At 40.6% G+C, this 20089-nt stretch overlaps 1 protein-coding gene across 11 annotated transcripts in view; it reads left to right on the forward strand.

Annotated features, from left to right (window-relative positions):
• The window catches only part of CALN1 (calneuron 1), a 471992-nt gene that overhangs the window by 306160 nt on the left and 145743 nt on the right, over positions 1 to 20089 (forward strand). For all 11 annotated transcript variants that reach the window (XM_036825183.1, XM_036825180.1, XM_036825182.1 and 8 more), the window contains one exon: positions 1443 to 1555. In XM_036825183.1, the coding sequence (XP_036681078.1) occupies positions 1443 to 1555 (113 nt within the window). The remainder of the gene's footprint in view (positions 1 to 1442; positions 1556 to 20089) is intronic.

Below are 20089 nucleotides of genomic sequence, written 5' to 3' on the forward strand. Positions count from 1 at the left end.
TCCAATGAAGGCTCTTGGAAGGTGATTGCGCTCCAGGAGTGGATTGATGTGTCTGCACTTTGGCAAACATGTATGCAGACACCTGGACTGTCCTCCCTGCCTGGGGCCAACATGTGGTGAGCTCTTGGTGGAGACACCCTCCTGAGCCGTCCTAAGGGTGCAGAATGCCACATTGATGAGTCATTGAGGCTCAGACAATAGCCTGAAGGTCCAATTTTGTCTAATTTGGCTCAAGTTCACCTTTGGTCAGTGTCAGCTCTAGTATGAAAGATCCAATGCATGTTGAACTGAGCAAAGGAAAAACAAACAAGCAAGAGACGTCATTCATTCTCTAAGTGCATATTGAGCGCCTACCATGGTGTCAGATATAAAGAAGTTTCACACTGGGTCCCTGGCCTTGCAGAGCTCACAATCCAGGTGGGAGATAGGTGTGCAAATTAGTGGCTGAGATATAGGGTGATCTGTTCTAAATCGATGCACACTAAATTAGTAGAAGGGACAGAAGAAAGTGCCCAACTCTGTCTAGTGAGATGAGGAAGGGTCAGGAAAAATACAAAAAGAGAACATGATATTTAAGCTCCATTGTATAGAATAAGTTAGAGATCACCAGGTAGACAGATGGGGAAGGGCATCCGGGATGGAGGGAACAGCATGTACAGAGGTATGGAGCTCTGAAAGAGCATGGCATTTTGTGCAGAGGTGGGAAGCAAAGCGTGTCAAAAGGAATAGTGGGACTTGAATACCATCCTGAGGTGGTTTCCTTATTTTTGGTCAAAGATGCCTTTGAAGTTTATAAAGCACGGTCAGATATGCTTTGGGGAAAAAAGCATGGTCACATATGCTTTGGGGAAGTAAACTCAACTGTCTGGAAGAGAGCGTGGAGGGGAGAGTATGAGGGCAAAAGCCATTTTACTAGTAACATTGTAATTATAACTAGGAACATTCATTCTTGGAAGCATTTTCCCACCACAGTCTTTTTGGAAATGGACTAGCAATTGGATTAACGAAAAAGGTAGAGCAGCCACAGGTATTTAAGAAGTGAAATCAGTAAGACTTGATGACTAAATTTATGTGTGATTGACAAGGATGAAGGAAGAGATAGGGATGAAGATGTGATTTCTCTCCTGTACAGCTGGGCAATTTGGGGTCCAGGTACAGCAGGTGTGAAGTTGTGGCCATTTAAGTGGGAGGTGTTGGTTGGGCATTTAGACACAGATACTGACAAATGATTAGGAATATGTGTTATTAGAGGTACTAACAGTTGCCAATTTCTTGTATTTCTTTTGGTATTTTAAGAATGAAGCCCAATTTTCAGAAATGGTTTCAGCTCTTCATTGATTGGGGTCATGCCATGGAGAAAAGCATGGAGATGTTTATTTCATTGGGTACCGTAGGTCAATTTCAGCTACTTTTCAACTCGTATTTATATCTTCTCCTTCCAGGGGATGGTCAAGTGGATTTTGATGAATTCATGACAATTCTTGGCCCCAAACTGGTGTCTTCAGAAGGTCGCGATGGTTTTCTTGGAAACACAATAGACAGCATATTCTGGCAGGTGAGTAAGAATTTTTTGAAAAATTAAGTTTGACAGTAAACATGTGTCTGGGACTAACATTTGACTGTGAATTCTTGAGCTTCTGTTCAGCACGTGAAGCTCCCTTCTGGGCTTGAGTGACATACATTCCTTGAACTGGACATCTAAGTTGAGATCCATACTAGGTCCCCTGAACAAAGAGTCAAAACTACTCATTTAAGGCTGGGAAGAGTGAAATATCTCCCTATTTTCCCTTATATCAAAAAATAGTTTTACATTTTGGAGAAATGAGATTCCTCCACTTCTGATTCACAAAAGACTTTTTCCTGGGGACACTTAGAAAGGACATATTGGTATTACCTGAGCCCACTCTGTCCCTGGTTCCAGCAGATCCTTGCTGGGAGGATGGCATGGTTGCCTTGTGTGTTTGGATCCTAGCAATACTCTTAATAGGACAGAATAGTTTTATCTAAAAATTTGCATTTGATGCTTCTCAATTTGCTTCTATTTCTATCTTGTAAAATCTCTTAGGAAATTCCAAATAATACCTTCAAATTATTAATGTGCTATAAATCATTTCTCTATATTAGTTCTTTAGTCTTAAAATGTGACTATTATTTTGTGACTATGGAATTTGGGGAATGACTCATCAATAATTATTTTAAAAAATTAGGGACTCCCCTGGCGGTCCAGTGGTTGGGACTCCGTGCTTCCACTGCAGGGGGCGCAGGTTCAATCCCTGGTCCGGGAAGTGGGATCACGCATGCTGCGCAGCGTAGCCAAAAAGAAGAAACAAGAAAAAAAAATTGAGTTAATTTGTCAAGTTAAATTGAATTATTGTTTAAACATGTAAAATACCATTCAAACACGGTGTGGTTTCTTTAATTTCTTGATGTGTTTTTTTCCTTAACCAAAGATACTTCTCTGTATCTCTAGATAAGGATTGCAGTTGACATGTATCTCTAGTCTTATTCTGCTACCCATCTTGCATATAACCAACAAGTACTTAGTAAGGACTTGTTACTGGCCCTGTAGTCTAACAGTCACTATGGGTTTTACAAAAGATGCTTAAGACACAGTCCTGGCTATTTAAGAATTTGGTTGGGGAAACAGAACTAAGAGAGAAAACAAAGAGTAATTAATTGGCTTGATGGTTACTAGACTGTAATCTCCTTGCAGCCAGGGACTTCATTGTTGTGGTGCCCTCAGCAGTTAGCCCATGTACTCAGCAGACCCTCAATAACTTTTTTTAAAATAAAATGAATAGAAGTTCAAGAAAGGAGACACATGTGGTCTTGAGAGGTCAGATAAGGCTTCAGGAAATGGGGGTACTTGCTTCAAACCTTGAAATAGGTGGGGGATTAAGTGAGAAAAGAAAGAAAAGAGAGCATCCCCAGCCTATCACAATGAGAGTTTGAAAAAAGGTGGAGGCAGTGAGCACAGGAAAGTCATTGACCATGCGGAAGATACGGTTGAAAGGGAAAGAGCTCAGGACCCACTGGCAGAGTGGATTTAGAGCCTGAGGAAAGAAGGGTTGAGATGACTGACTTCTAGTTTCCCAAGTGGCTACTACTGCCAGGAATACGATCATGGGGAAAAGACGTCTTTGTGGAGTTGAATTCTAAATTGGACACGTTGAGGGTCAGTCACCAAGGAAAGTCTGTGCACAGCTGAAATCAAGGATGGATCATGGGCGAGAGGCCAGGGCTGGGAACCCAGATTTGGGATTCGTCAGAGCTAGTGGGTAAAATTATAGTCAAGGATGTGCTCAACAAGGGAAGTCGTGTACCTGAAGATGACCAGAGAGACAGGACCTGGTCCTGGAGGACATTCAGGGCAGGGGAGAGTGAGACATGGCGTCTGACCTCCACACTGCTGATACCCATCAGGAGAACATCATCCCCCTGTGGTTATGATCAGCCCCGACTCTCCCTAGAGAAGGACCTCCATGACCCTACTTGCCACATGATCAGAATATTTCAGCGCTCAGGTAACCTTTTGATGTGGAAACATAGACGGGTAGATGCCTCTGGCCAAAATCAAAAGTGAGCACATAGTGGGACTTCCCTGGGGATCCAGTGGTTAAGACTGCATGCTTCCAATACAGGAGGCAAGGGTTCGATCCCTGGTCGGGGAACTAAGATCCCGCATGCCACACAGTGCAGCAAAAAAAAAAAAAAAAAAAAAAGTGAGCATATAGTTAAGAAGATGGAGAAACATTATTTCCCACCTGGCATCTTGCAGCCCATACAGATGTACTCTGTTTGAGCATCTGGGAGTTGCTTCTTTTCTCGGTTTCTCTTCTTCCCTGCGCTCCTGTATTGCCCCCTCTGAATGCTTTCTACCCTTTGCCTCTGCCTTCAGGGCCCACTCTAGCCTAGAAGGATGCTGCAAGCCCTTCCAGGCTCTAAGCATTCTTCCTGGCCCCGATCCTGAAGGGGAAGGAGCTGCAGGTACTTAATTATACCATAAGTGGAGGCCTCACGTCTGCCAGATTCTTCCCAGTAGAGCATCTACATGAGGAAATATTTCTTTTATAATATATTGATTGCCTCTTGCATAATTGGGACATGCTACTATGCTCATGAAGTCTCTGTGTTTTTGCCTTACCAAAGACCCTCCCCCTCACCCAGGGTGATAAGTGGGATGGGAAAAAGAAAATAAAAGGGGAAAATTCAATTCTGAAATATCTAAATGAATGTGGGACCACATGGACTGGTGGCTGTGACTTCCTCTCCTGCTGGTGCTCACCCAGCTCAGACTTGGACGACTAGCAAAGGAGAAAGACCATCAACCCATTCTCGATAGTCAGCCTCCTCTGCTGCCTGCCCCCCGTCTGCCCCTTCAGTGACACTGTGAGAAAACTGTACTCAGAACACCCAGAGCATCTGGTCCTTCCTGGAAAAAAAGCTCATATTCCCAGCACTTGAGTGATTTTTCAGGTTTAAAAGAAAGCTCCGTGTGTGCACAGGTGTACGTGTGCACGTGCATCTGTGTTTACTTTGCATGTGTCTTTGTGTGTGTTTACTTTGCTGCCATGGTTGAAGATGGTCTAGAAGAGGAGCAGCAGAAAGGCAGCTTTCTGCCTCTGAATTTCCAGGCAGGAGATTTTGATATCAGGAGTTACTGCTTTCTAGAAAGGAGAAGACCATCCATTTGAGACACTGACAAGGCTTCCTGGGAGGGACAAAACCAGTTTCCTGTGGAAACAGACATGATGGTACACTTGGAAGGCCATATTAGTGATCTATTGCTGCATAATATGTTACACCAAAAGCTAGTGACATAAAACAGTAAATATTTACTATCTCACTGTTTCTGTGGGTCAGGAATTCAGTAGCAGCTTAGCTGGGTGGTTCTGGCTCAGGGTCTCTGATGAGGTTGCAGTCAAAATGCTGGCTGGGGCTGTGATCATCTGAAGGCTTGACTGGGGCTGGAGAATGTGCTCTCAGGTGCTCGCTCATGTGGCTGGCAAAGGTGATGCTGGCTGTTGGCAGGAGGCCTCAGGTCCTTGCCACACGGACCTCTCCGTGGTGCTGCTTGAGTGTCCTCGTGACATGGCAGCTGGCTTCCAGAAAAACAAATGATCCAAGAGAGTACAAGGCAGAAGCTGTCGTGTCTTTTATGACCTAGCGCTGGAAGTCAAACTCCATCATTTCTACAATATCCTATTGGTTACACAGGTCATCCCCATTCAGTGGGGAGAGGACTACCTCCCAGTGATTACCCGGAGGCAGGGGTCATTGGGGACCACCTTGGAGACTGGCTACCACAAAGGGGAATGATTCTGTAATTGGGCTTCAACTTCTGAGCCGACATTGCTGCCACAACCTTTCATTTTCCCTAGGCTTTGGTTTCTTCCTCCCTTAGAGGAAAACTGTGACCATGGCTGTTCTCTGTGTTCTGAGAAGTGATCCCACCAGGCCCTAGGCTCACCTTGCTAATTAAATCTGCTCTCAGTGCTCGCTCCTTACTGGCATTCTAGTCGACAGTGCCACGGGTAAAATAAAATCAAATGGGATTCTGCAAAAACAGCTATTTATCGGTTGGCGCTCCTCCCAAAAGTTTTGAGCCTCTGGCTCTTTGTGAGAAATTGGTATCAGTGAGGGTGGAATGTAATTGGCTACTAATGCAGCCTCCTTTCCAAAGAGGCTGGTCTGAGGGCTACGAGCCAGAGTCTCCATCCTCCCAGGATACTCAGTCCTCTGGGCGTGAGGCTCACAGATTTCTTGGTAGCCACTTCAGAACCTCTCTCTCATGTAGCAAATAATAACTTGTGAAATTCTTATTGCCTTCTTTCCCTTCACTCATCAAAGTCCTGTGTGTTGGCTGTGACCGCTGTGATGTAGTTGAGCAGGGCTTGTGAAATTATTTTTGAAATCAGCCTTAGGACTTGGTATATGTTAGTGGTAGAGAGGAGGGGAGGGAGGGGCTGAGGGGGCCAGTCTCAGGATGGGCGGGGAGGGCTTTCATGCTCATTGCTTCAGGTCCATTGCAGTCGCAGAGGAGCAGGTCCTCAAAGTCACTTTGTCCCGCCCGTCACTCGCACCACACACCATGAGGCCACTTGTGCCCAAGAATGTGTCTTTAATGCAACAATTGCTCCCGGCTGGCGGAGCATCTGCATCTCAGGTTCACCTGAGTCCCCACAGCAGCCCTTCATCTTTTCTCCTCCTTGACCTCCAGCGCTGTGCACAGCTGGGTTCCGCCGTGAGCTTGCAGACAGCACACAATGGCAAAGGAAATGACAAGCATCACGGGAGATCATGCAGCTCTGCTGATCTATCCTAGGTCCAGCCAACACTTCCGTTAAACTCTTCTCCCTCTGAAGAAAGAGAGAGATGAGTCCTGCCCTTAGCTAGGAGAGGAGCCAGTGGTGTTGGCTTCTTGACTCACATTTTTATCTTATTCACAATCCAACTTCATTCATTAAGACTTGACTCAGAGTTTCTGACTTAAGAAATGAAACATTAATATTTAAGCAAATGGATCTGTTCACTGGATGGTGCTGGATGTGTGGGAATGGATCTGGGGCTGGAGATCGAGAACTAAGAAACTCACAGGGCTGCCTGGTCTTTGTGTTCCAGAGTACCCTTCGCTTGCCCATATGCAAGCAGGTCGTTATCATAGCTAGTTTATCTCACAGCTATGTGCAATGTCCAAGACACTGAAAGTTATCCTAACATAAAAGTGCCTGGGGCACCCGTCCCCAGATATGGTCCAGATCAAGGCCTGCTTGCCACCCTGACTTCACCCACGGGCCTGCTTAACATCCTTTCCAGCTGTCCATTCCTCCCCCACTGGTGGGATAAGACACAGCTGGGGAAATACAATACCTGCAGCTGCTCCCCAGGTACCTCTCCATGCTTGGCCGCTGTCCCTCCATCCCAAATTCTTACTCTGGCCTCATGTCTTTTCTGGTTTGGTCCTAGAGTCTTGATCTCTGTTCCATGCTCTGATCCGGAAGCCAATCCTCCCCAGCCCAGGTCCCAGGCTTTAGCTTGGGACATTTCATGTGCTGGTTCCAGGGCCATGGCTGAGATGCACAGGGAGCTCGGTTTAAAATTCTTGACTCGGGACCTCCCTGGCAGTCCAGTAGTTAAGACTTCACCTTCCAATGCAGGGGGTGCAGGTTCGATCCCTGGTTGGGGAGCTAAGATCCCACATGCCTCAGGGCCAAAAAACCAAAACATAAAACAGAAGCAATATTGTAACAAATTCAATAAAGACTTTTAAAAAATGGTCCATATCAAAAAAAAATCTGTAAAATTCTTGACTCAGTTCAGAATACTTGACATTCCATGTTCACAACACAGGAAAGAAACATTACACAGAGCTCCAGGTACAGTATGATCCCAAATCTGTTATGCATAAAAGAACTGGAAAGAAATATATCAAAACATTGACAGTGATGTTTCATGTGATAGGATGATGAGTGATCCCATCCTTCTGTATTTTTCAAAAGCTTGACAATGGGCATGCATTACTTCTATAATCAGAAAAAGAAAATTAAAGGGAAGAAAATAGAGTCCCCAGCTAGTCAAATATTTATTAAATACCTACAGTGTTTTCATCTGTGAAACTGTAGATTACCTGTCCCGTGAGGTTGACTGTGGATAAAATTTGCAGGGAAAGCAAATGAAACAGAAGAAATCATATTCATTCGTATGAGGTATTTGTTGCACGGGGCCAAGACCTAGAAAATTCCAGGACTTTGACTTCTGTTCTTTGAAGGATAACTTGCATTCTAGCAGGCAGAGTCTCTCCTCACATCCAATCTGGCACCAACAGGATGGTCCTCCCCCCAATATTTTGTCAACGTGCCACTCTGTCAGAGTTTGCTGTTCTTAATCATCTCATGGAAACTAAATAGCTTTCAGCAGCCATGCCCATCATAAGGCCTGTTAGACTGACAGCGAACATTTGAATCCCCAAAGCGACTTTACTGCTTGTGAAATATGGAGCATGGAAAACATTAGTGTCTCAAAGTGGGTCTCAAGTGGGTCTCAAAGTGTGGTTCCTGAACCAGCCACATCAGCATCACCTGGGACTCGTTAGAAATGCAAATTCCTGGATCCCACCCCAGAAACACTGAACCAGAAACTCCAGGGTGGGGCCAGCTTCCGGGAGTTCAATATGCCCTCCAGGTGACTCTGATGCTCTCTCAAGTCTGAGAGCCGCTGAGATTTCAGTGATCCTGGCATATGGGGCAGGCATCTGGTCAGGCTTACTACTCAGACCTTGGTAATTTGGGTTTTTCTTTCATTTATCCATATTCATAAGCGTCATTGGTCTTTAGTCTATATAACAGTGTATGTTTCAACTGTTTTTAAAAGATGGAGGAATTACATGTCAACATATAACTAATTTTCTAAGCAGGAAATGCCTTTCTAAGCATTAAAGCAATGGAAGGATCATAAATAAAAACTATTAAGTTGAAAGAATATTTCAAAAAGTAATAGGAAAAATACAGCAATTAATAGACGAAGGTATATGTGAAGAGCATTTCTAAAAAAATATGAAAACCTCTAGATATGACAATAGAAAAATGGGATAAGGAATAACAGACAATTGATACTTTAAACAAACATATTAAAACAATTTTCAGCCTCACTAGAAATCTAAGGAATATAAACTAAAATAGTAATTGGATAACAGTTTTCACCTATCAGGTTGGAAAAGAATAAAACATATGATAATAGTACTGTCAAGATTAAGATAAAATGGGCAAACTCATATACTACTGGTAGAAATGTACATAGTAGAACTTTTCTGAAAACTATTTGGTGATACTTAGCTACAACTTTTCCAATGTTAAACCCTATAATTAAAAATAATTCTACATCTAAGACTCTGCATATGAAGTTAGTCAGAGATGTAGAAAAATGCACTTACAAAGATGGAATATTGTACAATTATTTAAAATAATATCTTCACTTTACAGTCTAGAGATTTAATTTATAGTATAATTACATTGCTGTTCTACATCTATTATATATCCATGTATATTCATACAGAGACAAAAACTGGGGAAAATGTAATAATTCTTTTCTTTTTAACATCTTTACTGGAGTATAATTGCTTTACATTGTTGTATTAGTTTCTGCTGTATAACAAAGTGAATCAGCTATACGTATACATATATCCCCATATCCCCTCCCTCTTACGTCTCCCTCCCACCCTCCCTATCCCACCCCTCTAGGTGGACACAAAGCACCGAGCTGATCTCCCTGTGCTATGCGGCTGCTTCCCACTAGCTATCTATTTTACATTTGGTAGTGTATATACATCAAAGCCACTCTCTCACTTTGTCCCAGTTTACCCTTCCCTCTCCCCGTGTCCTCAAGTCCATTCTCTATGTCTGCGTCTTTATTCCTGTCCTGCCCCTAGGTCCTTCAGAACCTTTTTTTTTTTTTTTTTTAGATTCCATATATATGTGTTAGCATATGGTATTTGTTTTTCTCTTTCTGACTTACTTCACTGTATGACAGACTCTAGGTCCATCCACCTCACTACACATAACTCAATTTCATTTCTTTTTATGGCTGAGTAATATTCCATTGTATGTATGTGCCACATCTTCTTTATCCATTCATCTGTCGATGGACACTTAGGTTGCTTCCATGTCCTGGCTACTGTAAATAGTGCTGCAGTGAACACCGTGGTACATGACTCTTTTTGAATTATGGTTTTCTCAGGGTATATGCCCAGTAGTAAGACTGCTGGGTCATATGGTAGTTCTATTTTTAGTTTTTTGAGGAACCTCCATACTGTTCTTCACAGTGGCTGTATCAATTTACATTCCCACCAACAGTGCAAGAGGGTTCCCTTTTCTCCGCACCCTCTCCAGCATTTGTTGTTTGTAGATTTTTTGATGATGGCCATTCTGACTGGTGTGAGGTGATACCTCATTGTAGTTTTGATTTGCATTCTGACTGGTGTGAGGTGATACCTCATGGTAGCTTTGATTTGCATTTCTCTAATGATTAGTGATGTTGAGCATCCTTTCATGTGTTTGTTGGCAATCTGTATATCTTCTTTGGAGAAATGTCTATTTAGGTCTTCTGCCCATTTTTGGATTGGGCTGTTTGTTTTTTTGATATTGAGCTGCCTGAGCTGCTTGTATATTTTGAAGATTAATCCTTTGTCAGTTGCTTCGTTTGCAAATATTTTCTCCCATTCTGAGGGTTGTCTTTTCGTCTTGTTTATGGTTTCCTTTGCTGTGCAAAAGCTTTTAAGTTTCATTAGGTCCCATTTGTTTATTTTTGTTTTGATTTCCATTTCTCTAGGAGGTGGGTCAAATAGGATCTTGCTGTGGTTTATGTCATAGAGTGTTCTGCCTATGTTTTCCTCTAAGAGTTTTATAGTGTTTGGCCTTACGTTTAGGTCTTTAATCCATTTTGAGTTTATTTTTGTGTATGGTGTTAGGGAGTGTTCTAATTTCATTCTTTTACATGTAGCTGTCCAGTGGGAAAATGTAATAATTCTGACGCTACTAATTATTATGGATTGGAATAAAGGTGAATGTAAATTTTCTTTGTCCTTGTATGTATTTTCCAAAATTTCTGCAATTAGGCCATCGGATCTATTCTGTTATTATTCAGCAAAGTTAACGAAATCTCAAATTAACAAAATCACATTGTAAAACAACTGTTTTCAGTGGCAAAAAAAGTGATTGGATTTTCTAATACACTTGCCCACTGTTATGGTAAATAAAGCACAAACTTTACATGAGAGTACACAGCATCTAGTCAGAATGGCAACCGCCAGCTGCCAGGAGGAAAGGAATTCAGGCTGAAGCCTCTGAGAGGCAGCTGCCCCCCAAAGCAGCTAGGTGGCCCCTTGTTATAGAAGCCACAGGATGCCCGAGGCCGGCTGCAGCCTCCCACTGTATCAGTTACCTTATATCCATTTAGTATGCCGAAAACGTACCCTTTAGAAGAATGTCTGAATTGATTTCATAATCAGAAAAAAAAAGTTGAAAGTAATTTTAAATATCATTTCTAAATAATTTCATGATGAGTCTGTGGCTGGGTTGGGTTGACAAGTTACCTCAGCCGAAAAGAGGAAAAAGGCACCAGTCATATTATCAGGAAAGTCCTGGCACCAGTAACTTAATTCTCATGTCCAGTGAAACCTTCCCAAGTTTTATGTAAAGTTATTTTCTTTTATTCAATCTACTTACCCTTAAGGATCTAACACACAGGGTTTATATGTAATATGTATATACTGTAGACCTCAGAAAAGCATACATTTTCATTAAAAGATACCTAAATGGGGACTGATTCTATCAACGGTAGAATCTTGCATTCAAGTTCAGAGGGAGCAGGGAAAGGCACAAGGCAGGCGTGAAGCCGGTGGGGACCTCTTGCGGTCAGGCAGATGAATCCTCTAAAACCCACAAGTGGCACCCAAAGACAGGCTTCTGAAGGGGACAGGGGTCTCCTGTGCTTCAGGGGTGGTGTCCTGGTGGCACTATTTTTTTAAAACCATTTTCTTGAGTTATGATTGACATAGAAAAAGCTGTACATGTTTAATGTACACAACTCAAAGAGTTTGGGGATAACTATACACCTGTGAAACCATCACTACCATCAAGGCCATAAACATATCCATTTCCCCCTGAAGATTTCTCTTACCTTATTATTATTGTTGTTGTTGTTGTTATTTGTGTGTGGTAAGAACACTTAACATAAGATCTACCCCCTCAGCAAATTTTAAGTATACAGTATTGTTAGCTATAGGCACTATGCTATATAATAGATCTCCAGAACTTTTCTTATGTTGACCTGAAATAAACAGACTGCCAGATATTTCTCCAGCAAAGGTGGGTTTATTTGGGATCAGGATCAGCAGAGAATTGTAATTCAGGGTCTGCAACCATGGTGAGCCACGTGCAAATCCCCCCACGGCAAGGGAAGGAGACGCTTTTATAGAGAGGAAAAGGAAGTTGGGAGGGCTATAGTAAACAAAGGGTCCAGGGCTTTTCTTGCCAGGAAATGAGTCTTCTTGGGCTCTGCTATCATCACAGGGCATGAGAGCTCCCCCTTCTGGTCTCCCAACTCTACTTAATTGAGGTTTCTGTTTATTTTTTACAACTGAAACTTTGTACCCTTTGACCATCACCTCTCCACCTCTATTCCCAGCCCCTGGCAACCACCATACCACTGCCTGTTTCTATGAGTTTGATGAATTTAGATTCTACACATAAGTGATATCATACAGTATTTGCTAGACACACCTTCTGACCATGGCTCCAATGATCTTGATGCCAGAGGACCGAGTTTCTGAGGTTCACAGATGCACCAGGGTGGCAGGGAGAAGTGACCACAGTAACTCTTCCATCTGGTCCAAGCTCCTGGCCCTCCCTCGGCTATGCACTGAGCTGTAGACCCCATGCTTGCTTGTTGCAGTACCACTGTCTTTTTTTTTTTTTTTTCCTATTTTTACTATTGCAAATAGAATTTTTTCATTGCATGTTTCTAACCACTTTCTGCCAGTATAGTGGAAAGCAGTTTTGGGGATTCTGGCTTTTTTCTTGCTTCCTTACTGAATTCACTCATGAGAGAATTAGCAAATTCTCATTACAGAATTAGAGATTTTCTTAGGTTCTCTATGTCTGCTGTGACTTTGTCCACAAATTGCAGTGATTTTGTTTCCTCCTTTCTGGCAGTGTCTATCTTAGTTCCATTTGTATTGACTGAAACCTGTTTATTAGTAATACACAAGAAGGGTGAAATGTGATATTAGGAAACTGACATCTTACTTACCAATAGTTTTTTAAATTGTGAATATATGATAGCTTTTACCAAATGTCCTTTTAATCTCTAATAAGAGGATCATGTGATTATTCTTGTTTTCACTTACCGATATGATTTAATGATTACTAAATTCCCTAATTTACATTCCTAGGATTTACATTTGCTGTTATGGCAGGTCATTTTCTTAATATAATTTAAATTTCTAGTGTAATTTAAAACTTTGATTTGCCATCAATTTTGATTTTTTTCCTCTGTATTCATAAATAAAAGGAGCCTGTAGTTTGCACAAAACTATAACTGTCATTGTCAGGTTTTGAAACATAGTTATTTTAGCATGATAAAATTAATTTGTCAACTTTCTTTTTTGGTGATCCACAATAAATTCTACAGTATGGAGTTGATTTATGACCTTAAATTTGAGCAGGTTAGTTCATAAAACTACCTTGATCTAGTGGTAGGGTTTTTGGTTTTGGTTTGGGGATTTTTTTTTTTCTTGAGGTATTTCTTAATGATAAGTTCTAATTATTCGTTACTCTACTTTGAAATTTTATATTATCTTCAGGAAGTTTCCAATTTCTCAAAATTACTTAATTTATTAGCATTTACTTGTACATAGTATTGTTTAAAATTTTCTTTGCAAGTACTATTTTACCATCATTATAGCCTCTCTTAATTGTAATTTTTGTTTTTCTCATTTTTTATTAATCTGATTTGCCAGAAATTTGTCTATTTTATTGATTTTTTGGAAAAAATGTACTCTTCAACTTAATTAACAATTCTTTTTTTTTGTTTTTCCTGTTTCCTATTCTGGTATTTTCAACTTTGATCTTCACTTCCTTTTTCCTATTTTCTTGTTGTTATTATTTATAAACTTCTGCATTAAATGACTATTTCACCTAGTTTTGTCTTTTTTTATTCATGAAAGAATTTAGATGTGAATTTACCTCTTAGTATAGCTTTATCACCATCCTGAGATTTTGATATGTAGTGTCTACCATTTACTCTATGGTCTGTAATTATAATTAATATCTTTCTTCACTCAATATTTATTTGGGATAATATTACTTCATACTATGTTTAAACATTTGTTGTTAATTTATCATTTTATTGCACTGTAGTCATAGAAGATCACTTATGTCATTGCTTCTTCATGCTATCTACTGTGTTCATTTACTGCATCTCAGTATGTGTTCAGTTTCTGCAAATGAAACATGACAACTGAATACACTGCTTTCACAGTTTGTAGGAAATAGAACTATTGATATATGCCCCCTTTCCAGTAATAATTAAAATCTTGAATGTCCTGGTTTATTTTATATCTATTCAGTCTGTCTTAGATTGATAGTATTAAGGTCTATCTCAATTCTGTTTCTGTCATTTTCTGTGTGTGTGTGTGTGTGTGTGTGTTATTGAAAGCCTCTATGGGCCAGCGTGGATATAGTGGTGAACAAGAGGCAAGTCTCTTGTTCTCATGGAATTTATATTCTAGTGTAGAGAGTAGGGGAGAGATAGACATTAAAGCAATAGATAATAATAAATAAGATAAACTCAGATAATATTAAGTTCTTTGAAGTACATAAAATAGGATGATATAATCGAGGGCAGTCAGGGTAGGTACTACACAGCTTTGAACAGAGTGTGAAGAGAAAACTGCTCTGAGGAGGTGATATCTGAACTTACCCCTAAATCGTGAGGAAGGTCCAGCTGTGCAAGCTGTGGGGGAAGTGCTCACCACCGGGAGGCAACAGCAAATTCTAGGGCCCTGAGGAGGGAGAAGCTTGACTCCAGCTTGGTGGGCAAGTGGTTGGAGATGAGGTTGGAGATGCTGGGGTAGAGATCAGCTCTTGTGGGACACCATGGGCTCTGCATTGGGATCTAGGTTCAGCAGAATGTGATTGAGACCAATCTAACAGTGGTACAAACAGAATAGAAGCAGATATAAATCACTCTTACCAAGCTCTCTGCTGCCATCTGGTTCATTGTTCTGAAATCCTAGAGTGTTGCCCTATCCATGTGGCTTACGTCCACATCTGCATTCCACCCATCAGAAAGCCAAGGAAGGGAAAGGGAGCACAAGTCTTTGAAGAAGTTGCACCCAGTACTTCTACTTATGTCCCATTGGCCAGAAGTTAGTCACGTGTTTGACCAGAAGTTGGTTATGTTGCCACACCCAGCAGCAAGGCATGTTGGGAAATGTAGTCTTTCTTTTGGACAGCCATGTTCCCAGATTCTTAAATTGAGGATTTTGTTGCTATTAATAGTGAATTGACACTTAGGGGAGAACGCTGTGTCTCAGGTCCCATCAAGACAAGCAGTTTGGATATGATTTTATGTAGAAGCAGTACTACTTGGAGTATGTTAAGCAATGGAGTGGTATATTCTAATTTACATGCAAAAAACATCACTACTGCTGGGTAGAAGGAACATAGGGGGGAAGAATGGGGCTGGGGACTCAGGAAGTTATTTCAAAAGTAGGAGAGACATGCTGATGGCTTACACTAGGGTGGGAGCAGCTGGGTAGTGAGAAGGGGGCAGGTACAGGCTTCATGTATTTTGAGTCTCTGTTTTTTTGGTGGGTCCACATTTAAGATCATATGTACTCTTACTGATCCTCTTGGTGGGTTGATCCTTTTACTATTATGTAATGTCCTCTTTGCCTCTAGTACTTTTCTTGCTCTTAAGTCTACTCTATTGGATATTAATATAGCCACTCCTGCTTCTTAAAATTAATATTTGTATGGTATACCTTTTTCTATCCTACCTATGTTGTTGAATTTGTAGTAAGTTTCTTGTAAACAGCATACAATTGGGCTGTGTTTTTTATCTATCCTGTCAGCCTGTTTTTTGATTGATGTAATTTGACCATTTCTATTTAATTTTTGAAGTGTGTAAGTCTGCCCTTTTATTATTTGTTTTCTGTTTGTTTCCTCTTGGTTCTTGTTTTTCTTGTCTTATCTTCCTGCAGCTTACTTGAACATTTTTAAGAATCCCATCTTGATTTAGTTATAGTATTTTTGAGTGTATCTCTTTGTATAGTTTTCATAGTGGTTGCTCTGGATATTACAGTATACATATGTGTCCTCACAATCTACTTGTATCAACATTTTGCCTCTTTGAGTGGAGTGTGAAAACAGCACTTGCATTTAGGTTCTTTTGCCTTCCCACTTTTAAATATCATTGCCTTGAGTGTCAGATGGTATTATAATTTTTGTCCCAATCATTAAATATTGTTTATAAAACTCATGAGGAAAAGAATAGTCTATTGTATGAACCCAGAATATTTTTATTCTTTCTGTTATTCCATCTTCCTTCTTGATTCTCCAAGATTCTTCATTTCATCATTTCTTTTTTAGTCTGAAGAACTTCCTTTAGGCAGTTTTTAAGGGTACATTTGATAATGACAAATTCTTTTAGCTTTTCTTCATCAGAGAATGTCTTGATTTCCCCTCATTCCTAGAGGATAATTTTGCCAGTTATATACTGCAGATGGTAGTTTGTTTTTTTTTTTTTTTCTTTCTCAGAACTTGAAAAATGTTATGCCACTTCCTTCTGGTCGCCATGATTTTAGAGGAGCAATCTGTTGTGTTTGAATTGTTTTCCCACTGTAGGTAATGCATCATTTCTCTTTGGCTGCTTTCCAAAATTTTTCTGAGTTTTTAATTTTTCAAAGTTTAATTATGAAATGTCTTGGAATGGATTTATTTGTGATTCGTCGAGTTTGAGGTATGATCAACTTCTTGAATTTGTAGATTTGTGTTTTTCACCAGATTTGGAAAATTTTAGCCACTTCTTTGAACACTCTTTGCCTACCACTCTATGATCCCTCTCCCTGGACTCAGATGAGTGTTGGAACTTTTTATTGTCCCACAGGTCCCCGAGGTTGTTATTTTTTTCATTTAGTCTATTTTCTTTCTTTGTTCATATTGAGTGAACTCTATTGATCTATCCTCAAGTTCAGTGATTCTAACCTCTGTCCTCTCTACTCTGCTATCCTGTCCAGCAACTTGTTTTATTTCTGCAATTGTATTTTTCAGTTCTAGAATTTTCATTTGGTTCTTTCTTATAACTTCTATTCCCTTGTTGAGATTTTTTTCATTTGTTTCAAGAGAGCTCGTGATTGATTGTTGGATTTTTATGATGCTTTCTTTAAAATCCTTGTCAGGTAATTTCAACATCTGATTCATCTCAGTGTTCGCGTGCACTGAATGTCTTTTCTCATTCAAATTGTGATTTTCTTGGTCCTTGATGTAATGGGAGGTTTCTATTATAACCTGGACATTTTTCCTAATATGTTAATGGATTCTGGATTCTATTTAAATCTTTTATTTTAGGAGGCAGTCACCCTCTTTAGGATTAACATGCAGGTCCTGTCTTACTTTTGTTGTGCCATGGTTCCAAAGACAGCTTCCTTTCAGAGCCTTTGTGGTGATATTTTGGTCTCCTTAGTTTATCTGGTGCTGCAGGGGCTCCCATTAGTCCCTCCTCATGCTTCTCAAGGGGTGGAAAGGATTTCCTTAGGCCAGGATGACAGGTGTCTTTCCTTGGGGGAGGAGACCCTCAGGCAAGAAAGGAGTGGTTTCCTTAGCCAAGCGTGTCTCGTGGTGGGATTCTCCCCTGCCTCTGGGGAACAAACAGTGCTTCCCAGGCCTTGTTGAGATCCCATGTGCTTGTTGAGATCCACTTGATCCAGTGGATCCACAATGAGATCCATTTTGCTGTTGCCCCCAGTCTCTGGGCAAGGGTGGAGAGTTTCCATCCCATGGAGACAGAGGTTTCCTGGGTCCGGCCATTTGTTTGGGTGAAGGTCCTTTTTGCTGTGGCTACCTTGTTAATCCCTATGGGTGAGGGGAATTTCAAGCCTGCTAGGGAAGGAAAGCACTTCCCTTGGCTGTTTATTGTTAGTGAGGCTCCCAGTAGATCCCCATGGCCCTTTGTGGGCTTGCCTGATGTGATCTAAGGGACTCCCAGGCAGTCTGGGGGAGGACTGAGCCTACCTTCTGTTGCTAGGTTCAGGGACAGGAAATGTCAGATATAGATTGCTTTCTTCTGTTGGGTGGGAGAATGTAAAACGTCCTGCCACCGTGTTGTTCCTCCAGGGCTGGGCCCCAAACTGGTTCACCTTCCTTTTAGCATCTTTGGGAGTTCTCCTTTGGTTATCTCTTACATTATTTCCACAGGTTATAGTTGTAGTTGGCAGGGAGAAGCAGGGAGAAACGGGCCTACACCATGTTGCCTGGGCTAAAAGTCCAATCAGCTCCTTTAATCATTAAATACTCTTTTTCCAGAATATTTTTGGTCTTGGTGTTTAGTTTTGTCACCACATTTACAACAGTTAATTTTGCTTATCTCTAAGCAGTTTTTATTTACACTGTCATTGCTTTATACTTTAAAACTCTTATATTTGAATTGTTAATTATATAATTCATCTCTCAGTTGACTGGAGAACTTTTTTTTGGTCTGTAATTTTTCATAGTGGGGATCAGAGGATTACTTAAGAGAGGTGTTTTTCAAGCCCTTTGCAGACTTAAAAATATCCTTCTGTTAACTTTGCTCATGAAGGAAAAATGGTTGAATATAGAGTTCTTGGGTCATAAAATGTTAACCTCAATATCCTATAATCATTTTTCATAGTATTTTACATAGAACTCTGCTTTTCCAGAAGCTTCCTAGAAGGAAAATGCAAGTTCCTTGGTCAAATAAATGATAGAAATTCTTCCTATTTCAAGCAGTTCACCTCTTGGAGATTCATAATGTCCATTAGTTTAGTGAAAACTCTGATACTGCCTTCATTTGAGAAACTGATTTAATTTTGTTTAGCCAGTTGCTGCAATGATGATGGTGGGCTCCCTTTTTGTGCTTTTCCTATTAATACTTATATGCTTAATACTTTCAGTTATAAGTAAGAGGAAACCTAACCCTAGATTCAATGGTAGACATAGATCTAATTTAGTAAGAAGTCTGGAGTGGGCTGTCGGGACGGAGCGCAGGCTCAGTAATGTCATCCCGGGCCTCTGAGCCTCAGTCAGTCTTCCATTCCTCATTCTCAGCCTGTTGAAAGTTCATCTTCATTCATGTTGCCTTCTGGATGCAAGACAGCTGCTAAAGCTTTGGACACCAGAACTGTATTAGGAATGGGATGGAGGTGGCAGAAAAAGGTCTTTTTCTGAGAATGGTTCTCTTTCTTAAAAACAAAGGGAAGGCTTTCTCAGAAGGCTCCCAGCAGGTTTTCCCTTTAAATCTCATCAGCCAAACAGAATCACATGCCTACCGCTAGCTGCAAGGGAGGCTGACAAGATGGGTACCTGGCAGAGAAGAATGTGACAGCTTAGATCTGTTATGATCCACCCTTGGGGTTCGACTCATTGTTCTGAATCAGATCAGGTTTCTTTAAGAAAGGAAGATGGCAGGTAATTGGATGCTGGGTACACCACAAATGGTGCCCGCCACAACCTTCCTCTAAGTAAAATGGCGGGCAGAATGCGTCACTGGAAATACTTTTAGGTATCTGTCCACTGTGTTTTGTACTTTGTAGGGAAGAAGTTGGAGGATGTCTTGATTATATCCCTCATAAAGAACCTGCTTTGTTTTGCCCAATGCTTATAACTTTTCTTATTTATTTATTTAAAATCATATTGGGTAGAATGAGTCTTTTTTATTACTTTGCCTGGATCTCAGACAGCTCTTCTGACATGTGAACTCAGGCCTTTCTTCCACCCAGTACAGTTTTCTATTATTATCTATTAAATTTTTGCTTCTTCTCTTATTGTTTTGTTTTCCTCCTGTGCGACAGATAAAATTCTTAAGTTGAACTTCTGTTCCCTTCTTTCTTGTTTGTCAGTTTCTCTCTGTTTCATTCCTTTTCCCTCCTAATTCTGAGAAGGTCTAAAGTTGGTCCTTTGCATATTAATCCTGTATCACCTTCAATGTAATTTTAATTTTGCTCTTGGCTTTCGAGTTTCTTAACATTCTTTTTTTTTTTTTTTCCTTATTTAAATTTCCTTTTCTGTTTCTTTCTTTCTTTCAGCATTTTTCTCCTATAGCTTCCTATTTCTGTTTCATAGTGACCACATCCTCTTGGATATTTTGAAGACTCTAAGGTATTTTAAAGTATCATTTTTTTTGAGAAAAATGATTTTTTCGGAGTTATTGTTCCCCCTGTAATCAGGGTAATGTTTATTTTCCCTTGTTCTTCATTATCTTTTCAAAAGTACTATGTGAAAATTTTTTTCTGATCCACGTTGCCCCAATGTCCTGGGATTTGTCACAGAGCACAGAAGTTGTTTAGCGTGGTTTC

This window comes from Balaenoptera musculus, chromosome 15 (genome assembly GCF_009873245.2).
Source record: "Balaenoptera musculus isolate JJ_BM4_2016_0621 chromosome 15, mBalMus1.pri.v3, whole genome shotgun sequence".
NCBI classification, from domain to species: Eukaryota; Metazoa; Chordata; class Mammalia; order Artiodactyla; family Balaenopteridae; genus Balaenoptera; species Balaenoptera musculus.